This window comes from Mytilus californianus, unplaced genomic scaffold (genome assembly GCF_021869535.1).
Source record: "Mytilus californianus isolate M0D057914Y unplaced genomic scaffold, xbMytCali1.0.p SCAF_11, whole genome shotgun sequence".
Classification (NCBI taxonomy): Eukaryota; Metazoa; Mollusca; class Bivalvia; order Mytilida; family Mytilidae; genus Mytilus; species Mytilus californianus.
The window spans coordinates 28195605-28204518 of record NW_026262593.1 but is presented as its reverse complement, the minus strand read 5'-3'; the positions used below and the strand labels follow the sequence as shown (position 1 = coordinate 28204518).

The 8914-nt window shown below is 33.2% G+C and overlaps 1 protein-coding gene across 1 annotated transcript; it reads right to left on the bottom strand.

Moving 5' to 3' along the window:
* Window positions 1-5143: 5143 nt before the first annotated feature.
* LOC127719812 (soluble scavenger receptor cysteine-rich domain-containing protein SSC5D-like) lies at window positions 5144-8263 on the bottom strand. The gene is made up of 4 exons (XM_052226120.1): window positions 7961-8263; window positions 7096-7254; window positions 6154-6846; window positions 5144-5362 (listed from the first exon to the last, which is right to left on the bottom strand). Exons 1-4 carry the CDS (start codon window positions 8244-8246, stop codon window positions 5349-5351), a joined length of 1152 nt encoding a protein of 383 aa, XP_052082080.1. The 5' UTR covers window positions 8247-8263; the 3' UTR covers window positions 5144-5348.
* Between the last annotated feature and the right edge of the window lie 651 nt (window positions 8264-8914).

The following is an 8914-nucleotide window of genomic DNA, read 5'->3' as shown; positions in this document are numbered from 1 at the left end:
TGCTAATTGTTAGAGTTACCGATTTCATGAGTCGTAGCCTTTTCAACCTATTTTTAGTTTGTTCTAATGTTGTGCTGTAACGCCAACTCTAACTATACAAATCCTTGGTTACACCACTGTCCAATGTTAAGGAGGGTCCCAAGTTTAGGAGGGATTCGAGCTCTCATAAATACATTTGTCTATTGATATAATCGGCATTGGTGAGACAGCAATCAAATAACACGGGTAAACCAAAGGAGACCGTCGCATTTGAAGGTCATCATACCATTTTCAATAACTTGACTTGATGAACGTGCGCACATACTGAATATGTACCATTAAAGCTCATAATTGCTTCGAGTCTTTACAAGTTAAAATTTAGATTCTCCGAAGGTAGTTTGATCCTACATAATTGGGTTCAAATGCATGCAAGTTTTGATAGACTTTTATATCTGAGTAATACTGTTGATCAAAGAGCATAGGTAACTATGCAAAGAATACCACTAAAGAAAATCCTTCTTTGTACCCATTGATCATTTATATAAGCCCTAGATTATTCATGGTTCATTGTAGTGCATATATAGGAAATTGCCAGACGAGTGACCAAGCAGGATCTTTCGAGCCGTAAAAGGTATAATTGGCCCGCTCGGATAAAACATATTATTGCTTCAAATCAATTAAAAAAATGTCTGACAGAGTAAAAATTGTCAAACACGACTGAAGTTGTCAGTAAACATTTTATAAGAGTAATATTGTATGATGATTTTACCCACTTTTTACAACTTTGGGAAAAAATGAATAAACACTGTAAACAGCAAAAATAATCAGCAAGACAAGATACCACATACTAGTAGGTGAACATAGCCGAAATTGTGAGTCGACCCTTTAAAGTAGTAATTATATAACCCCTAGATCATTCATGGTGCATTGTAGTGCATATACAGGAAATTGCCAGACGAGCGACCAAGCAGGATCTTTTGAGCCGTTATAGGTATAATTAGCCCGCTCGGATAAAACAAATGATTGCTTCAAATCAATTAAAAAAATGTCTTGTGAAATATTATGGTGTACAGAACCAAAATTACCAGCTTAAAAGGTTATGCATGCTTCATTGCATATCCGTACATTGTAAAGCGAATTTTTATTGAATTTGAAAATATACTGAATTATTTGTATGCACCAAACGCTCCATCTATTATAGCATGTTTGTCTGCCTTAATATGACACCCGTTACTTTTTGTTTTATTTTTCAATTATATCCATCTTTAAAATCTTTCATTGGACTCTCGGAATGAAGTAAAGTGAATCGGTTCACCGCTAGGTAAGTCAGTCGTATTTTAAGTAAGTTTTATATTGATTTATTTGAGTTATCTCCCATTGAATGCAAGTCAAGTACATGTAAATTCATTTATGGTTGGAATATAGATAAATATGAATAAAAGGAAATTTAAGCCAATTGAAAAAAAAACAACCCGAAACACAGTAGGTATAAGCCAATTAAAAAACAAACACACAATGTACTCTTGTTTGTTTGTCTTTTTCTTTTTTAGCCATGGCGTTGTCAGTTTATTTTCAACTTATGAGTTTGAATGTCCCTTTGGTATTCTTCGCCTCTTTTTGTACACAGTGACAGAAAAGATACCCAGATAATTAACAATTGAAGTGAATTATTAATTGACAGTTCTTGTTCTGAATCTTGCAGAAATCTGACTATTTGATAATACACTCCTTGAAATATCACATGTAAAAGGAACATGGTCTGATTATTGATAGATTGTTGCTTGGTTAACGTTCAGTGACAATTATTTCATGCATATTCAAATATTAACAAATAGAAAAATAATACAAAAAGGTAGGTCGATCGGGACGAAGGGCGGGATATATTTGAACTGTCACTTGGAAATGAGGGTATGTTGGATAACGCAAACATTTTTCCTTGCAACAAACCACCTACGGACACCTCGTATAATTATTGCAAGGGGGTTTCAACGGTTCAGAGAGCGTGGCAACCACCCTTTACCAGGCATCGAATTATCCTGGACTTGACTGCACCTTTTAATACATCCCACACAGTCAAAAGGATACAACAATTTAGGAAGGGTTAAACTACCGAACGGGTGAAGGGAAGATAATGTTTTTATACCCCAGTCAACCATTGGGATGATCGTTACGCAAGTTATGTATGGCTTGCATAAACCACCCTTACCCCCAACGCCCCAAATCCTGCAAAAAAAAATACACGTACCAAAAAATTCTTTTTAGACTCCAAAAACATAGATGTAAAAACGAAGATAAGCGAAAATGAACAACACAAGCTCGTTAGCCTGTCTTTTGGAAAAAGACGGCACATAATTTGGAAGTCAGGGAAAAATATGCTCCTTAATCCAGGAGGCTTGCTAAGGTTGGTTAAATACTGCTTTAAAAAAAATCAAAGTCCAGAACATCATGCACGAGAAAAACATATTGCGTGTTAAAAATACGTTTGACATATGTATACCTTCGAATACAGATGCTTAGTTACAAAATGAGCATTTCTACATACTTTTAGATAATTCAAAATTGTCCAATAAACATAACATTTGGTGACATGAAAAAATATTGATGGGTATTGATTTTTTTTTAATTCTTTAGTGTAAAATATCGTGTAAATAGTTGATCGACAAAAATATCAGACAACCAAGTTTAAAGATAGAACAAAGGGCGTTTTAAAAATGCAAGTACTGTCTATTATTTTGAAAACCATTATAGAAAAAGAAAATCTGACAGGGCAAAACTTGTCAAACACGGCTAAAGTTGTCAGTAAACAACTTATAAGAGTAATTGTCCTTGAATGATGATTTTTATACATTTTTTACAACTTTGGGAAAACTTTAGTAGATAAATAAATAAACACTGTAAACAGCAAAAATAATCAGCAAGACAAGATACCATATATAGGTGAAAATAGCTGAAATTGTGAGTCGACCCTTTAAAGTAGTAACTACCCTTTAATGATGATTTTTACCCATCTTCTTCGAAACTATAGAAAGAAAAAAATATACTGTGAACAATAAAAAAGATGAGCATGACAAGATCTAAAGAAAAGTCAGCATAGCCCTAGTGATTCCTTATAGGAGGTATTGCCCTTAAATGACGACTATTTTACCCTTTTAATGTTTTAGACAAATCTATAGATGATACAGAGAAATTGTAAATGATCTGCAAGACAATATATCTACAATTGGCCAACAAGGTCGAAATTGTCAGTAAACTTCATTTGGAAGTAATTGCCCTTGATTTTTACCCATATTTTGTGTTTTGGGCAAAAACGGGAAACGAAAGTGATGGAATCAAAATTGTTCAAGTTTGAAAACACAAATCTATTAGTAATTTTCAACAGGGGTGTAGAAATATGTACAAATGGACAACCTCCGCCAGAACGTTCAAAGTAAGATCCATGATTAAAGGCGTCCGTTTGGTTGTGCGGGATGTATAAATACATAGTCACGGCAAGTCAGAATGAGGACTTTTAATCAATCCGTTGAATTAACTATTCAAGGGGAATATGTATGACCTACTGAAAGGCAAAATTTCTAACCATATTCAACATATCATCCCCTTTTAATGACACCCCTATTGCCCCGCCGTTTATCCCAGTCAACCAATTTCGAGACCTACAACATTTATTTATTGAACCACAAAATTTGATTTATTATTTATGCTGCGTTCACACGTAATTCGAATTCGATTCGCATTAACTAATTCGAATTAGTTTAATTCGCATTCGAAACGTTTAACGTCCAAACGTAAATTCTAATGCGAATTGCAATGCGCGTCAAATTCGCTTTACTGTCCTAACGACGTTAACTTTTAATTCGTATTAACAAAAACGCATTTCTAGTGCGAATTGGATAATGCGATTTAGCCAATTCGAATCAATTCGAATTAAAAAAGAAGAGTGTGTGAACGCGATTAGCGAATTCGATTCGCATTCGATTCGAATTCAATTCGAATTAAATGTACGTGTGAACGAGGCATAAATGTACGTGTGAACGAGGCATAAATGTACGTGTGAACGAGGCATTAATTTATTCTCGTTAAGGGCATACGATACAGTTTCAGGGGAGTTAATGACGTTGCTAACGTAAAATGTTATTTTGGCGACGTCAAACTGTGACATATCGGGAAAAGTTGTATTTTTCGACTGATTTTTATCATTCAAACTGATTTAACTTGAAAACGAGTTCATGGACCCCTCTTTTTTAAAATGACATTCGGTTTGATTACGTATGAAGATTATTTGTACCAATTTTCATGAAAAAGTCAATAATGCAATTTTTTAAAATTTGATAAATATATAGCAAAAAATTACGTTTTTTTTTCTACATTCATGAACATTTGATGAATTTGAGTTATTTCTAAACAAAAGATTTCATAAATTTATCGGATACTTATATAAAACAGAAATTACAAATAATTTAACAAAAAACAGTTTGTGTTTATGTTTTAAAACAAAAAAGTTATGCATTTCTGTCGGAAGGAAAAATACGTCCACAAATCCGAATTTTGAGCAAATATCTGAAATTTCGAACTCATTTTACTCGAAACGTAGCACATGAAGGTATATTTTTTATTACATATTTGGTTTAATCAGGTAAAAAATAGCCTATTTGCAAATTTTCATCATGGGATCAAAACTGTATCGTATGCCCTTAAGACTATGCATGCTTCTAGATCGGTACTTGGTGTCTCAGTTTTTTTTTTGTTAGATTTTGTTAACGCTTCATGCTGATCTGATGAGTCAAATCCTTTCAGCTGCCTTTACAGTTTGTTCTTATGTTGTGCTGTTACAGCAATGTCCCAGGTTAGAAAAGGGTTGAGCGCTTGCAAACATGTTTAACCCTCCTCATTCTATGTGCGTCTGTCCAAAGTCAGAAGCCTGTAAACCAGCCGTTGTCGTTGGTTGCTGTCTGTCATTTTCGTTTTTCGTTTATTGTTTTATGATAAATCAGGCCGATTATTTTCTCTTTTGAATTGTTTTACATTTGCCATGTCGGGACATTTTTTAGCTTGACCTTTAATTGCTTAAACACACACGCCGTTTGGTATCTGGTGAATAGTTGCATTTATGCAAACAACATTCTACAGAACTCTACGTACATTCTTTAAAGTCAACAAAACACACAAGTTAATATATATAATATAAAAATAACAGCACTGAAATAATAAAATATAATATATAATATCAATATCGATCATAAAGCATTTATAACACTCGCAATCAAGGCATCGATTTAAACCAATCAAAGCATCGATTTAAACCAAGAAAGTGATTGTTTCTGAACATGCAGTCTACATCACGTCTAAATTCGACTTTATATATTGTCACTTCATGGTGCCGGAGCTGAAAGACAGAAAAAAGAGTAAGATAAGAATATTTTATTTTACTACATGTAAGACAGACACGATAAATAAATTGAAAAAAAAATCATCTGCAGAGAAGAGGAATAAAAGCAGATGAAGTGGAAACTTCAATGATACAGCAACCTAACGACACGTAAAACTAGGGGTCAGCATATGTGGTCTTTAAAACAATAGACATACATATCTGCACAAAATGTCAAGCACTAAACTTCTATCATTAGAATCACTAAAAGTTTTGATTAAATTTATAGTGATAGGTAACCGACAAAATTTATATATTTAAAGACAATCACTGACGAAGATTGTGACCACTGGGATTGACAAAAATATAGGATGTACATTTGTTTCATAAAAAAAGTACAGTTAAATGGGATTGTTATTATCTGATGTCCTCTCCTATTGCTATAAAGAATTGTGAGATAAGACATATAATTGCAAATAAACATTTGCATTGGTGCTATACTGGTGTGTAGTACATGAACCATGAGCACATGTAAACTGGAATATATTTGTGTTTTTAAGAATTCTCGTCCCGAATATGCATGAAATATTTGCCACTGGACATTTATAAAAAAATAAAATAAACGGCAAACATGCAATTAAGAAAAATGCAAACGGAATTTTGTTACAAATTCAACATAAATTACAAAAAGTGTAAATTTGTAAACCAAACATATATTTGTAGTTGCTACACATCTTCGTCAGTTGATCTCATGTGCAATAATATCTTCTTATTTTTTTCTTATCACAGAATATTGACTTGAAACTTACTGAGAAAATGTCCGTTCCCACTATCTTTGTTAGAAGAAATTCTTTTCATAGCTGTCGTTGCAGGATATTCCTGAATTGGCATAAGCTTAGTTTTGGTTTCCTTATCAGGCAATGATGTGGTTGTGGTTGGATATTCCCGGTCTAGTAACTGTGGTGTTGTAATTGGATATTCTCGCTCGGGTAAAAGTGTTGATCTAATAGGAAATTCTCGGTCGGGTAAATATTTTGTTGTAACAGGATATTCTCGATCAGGTTCCGGTGTTGTTGATATAGGATATTCTCTATCAGGTAACTTTGTTGTAATAGGATATTCTCGCTCTGGTAAATGTTCTGTTGTAATAGGATATTCTCGCTCGGATAAATGTTCTGTTGTCACAGGATATTCTTTCTCGGATAAATGTGTTGATGTAATGGGATATTCTTGTTTTGGTAAATGTGTTGTTGTGATGGGATATTCTTGTTTGGGTAATTCTGTTGTTGTAGGATATTGGTGAAATATTGTCGTTGGAGAAGGATATTCTGTTTTAGGTTTTGACATTGTTGCGCTAGACAGTGTTGTTGTTGTAGTCGGAAATGTTGCCGTCGACGGTTTTGTCGTACTCGCCATTTTCGTTTGGACAGTAGCTGATCTTGTTGAAGATCTTGTTGTTGTTGGTATTTTGGGTTTGACTGTGTGCACGGTTTCTACTGTAGCTAAATTAAAAATGAAAAATACGACTAATCAGTATACATGTACTTATATATGAATATTAAGAGTAAAACAAGTAAGTAAAACTATTTTAATAATTGCATGTTGCCCTCCATGTTGTGTATTAAGCAGCCCAAATATAGTTTTATTGTTGAAATCGAATCCAAATCTACGTATCAGGTTAAAAAACAGCAAATGCGACAAAATGAAAATATACGAATAAAAGGAGGAGATACATTTAACATTATACTTACGAAACTGACAAATGTAAGAAAATTTATTTGGCCACAAGTGGCATTCCCTATCATGCCACAAGCCATGGTCTCCCATATGTATTTGTGCACAATCTTGTGTAAGACGTAAGAATCCGTTGCCTTCATGTACTGCCCAATGACTATATGTTAAGGGTGAACCTAAAATAAAATCATACAGATGTTATATTGCAATGATTTGCATTTATTTGCACGTTAAAATGATAACTACACTATTTTCGTACAACCGATTTCTGAGTTTTTACAGATAATTAAGATAAATAAAAATGTAAATTAGTCGTATTTTTCTAAATACCAACCAATGTATGTTTTAAATTAAAATTTAAACATTTAATTACACCACCCTTAAGAAGACAAATATGTAGTCTCAAAAGTCAAAGATTAAATATGTTGCGAAAACAATTAGGATCGCGAATCCCCAAAAAACAAATAGAAAAATAGAAAAAGAAATAAAACTTCTGTATCTGCATGGTAAATAAAGAAACAAAAGTGTGGTTAGTTGTACAATTGTATGAAATTTTATTACGTTTTCGTGATGGATCTAGCATTTTCAAGGGAAAAAATGTCAAAAAATTAAATCCAGAGATACGATAAAACGTTTTTATATATAGGTAGCATGGCATGGGATTTTAAAATATGTATCAATGATAGTTTTACCTACATATTTGTCTTCTTAAGGGTGGTGTAATTGAATGTTTAAATTTTAATTTAAAACATCCATTGGTTGGTATTTAGAAAAATACGACTAGACAATTGTTTATTCAATTCTTCTTTATCCCCCCATTAAATTCTGTGGTAACGCCCTGTGCTTATTCTGATTTTGAATTCTATATATACCACAACATACCATCTACCCATACAAAGTGTCCTTCGTGGTGTCTATCGTTTAGTCCAATCCAAACTGCCTTGTTACCAACATTCAATTTCTGTAGTGTTGTCTGCAGATAATATTGGACATCGTAACTTTTTACAAGAGCCAGATCACCACCTCTGTTGTTACAGTCATGTCTTGCGCCATCCCAATACTCCTTCCGGTTCAAAACAAACTCGTAGCAAACTTTCTCAAATACTAAATGTGTATTACCAGTGTTGATATTCGCAGGGCAGTCGTATGTCGAATATGCCAAAGGCATACTCCATGATAACTTGAAAATTTCTGCAACAAATACATAAATAAAAAAAACATTGTATAACTAGTTGTCCATGCGTGCATTACGCAAAATGGTAGGGACAATTTGGCCTGAATTTATTACGTAATGGTCATTTTTTCAAACGTCTTTAAATTTTGACCAAACATTTACAATACCATGATTCATGTGTGTGTACTTTGAGTTTTAAACAACTTTATGGGGGTGTTATAGATCATGTTGCAAAGTGATAAATATCTAGACTTAGCTCACACTACAAATTTGACGGAGTTTGACAAATGTTTTAGTGTTTTCCCGCAAGATAACGAAGGTGGATATTCTTATATATATAAGACCAAAGTTTTATTAGAAATACAGCTATGCTATTATTTCATTTTGATTAACGATGTCCTTCAATGCAAAATTTTACCAAAACGCGTAAACTTGCTAAATAGACTACAAACAACAAAAAGTCAGTAGTGAACAAAATTTTGATGGAACAGATCTATGTGAAATAAATCTTTATAGTCAAATGCTAGTTTCTAATTTTGACCCTACTGTCAGTGAAACAAATAAGGCATTCCAATAAACGTTGTATACAACTTTTTTACCGATGATTTTACGGCTTAAATTGAGAGTTTTCCTTTCCAACTCGCAAAAAAAGCACCGTTCAG

Bases quoted from the DNA above. Each gene is read 5' to 3' on its own strand.
- LOC127719812 (XM_052226120.1), bottom strand. From the start codon at position 8,246: ATGCCTTTGGCATATTCGACATACGACTGCCCTGCGAATATCAACACT. The intron at 7,255-7,960 runs GTATGTTGTGGT...ATTTTATTTTAG, and splicing joins ACACTTTGTATGGGTAGATG to GTTCACCCTTAACATATAGT. The intron at 6,847-7,095 runs GTAAGTATAATG...TTTTTAATTTAG, and splicing joins TTCTTACATTTGTCAGTTTC to CTACAGTAGAAACCGTGCAC.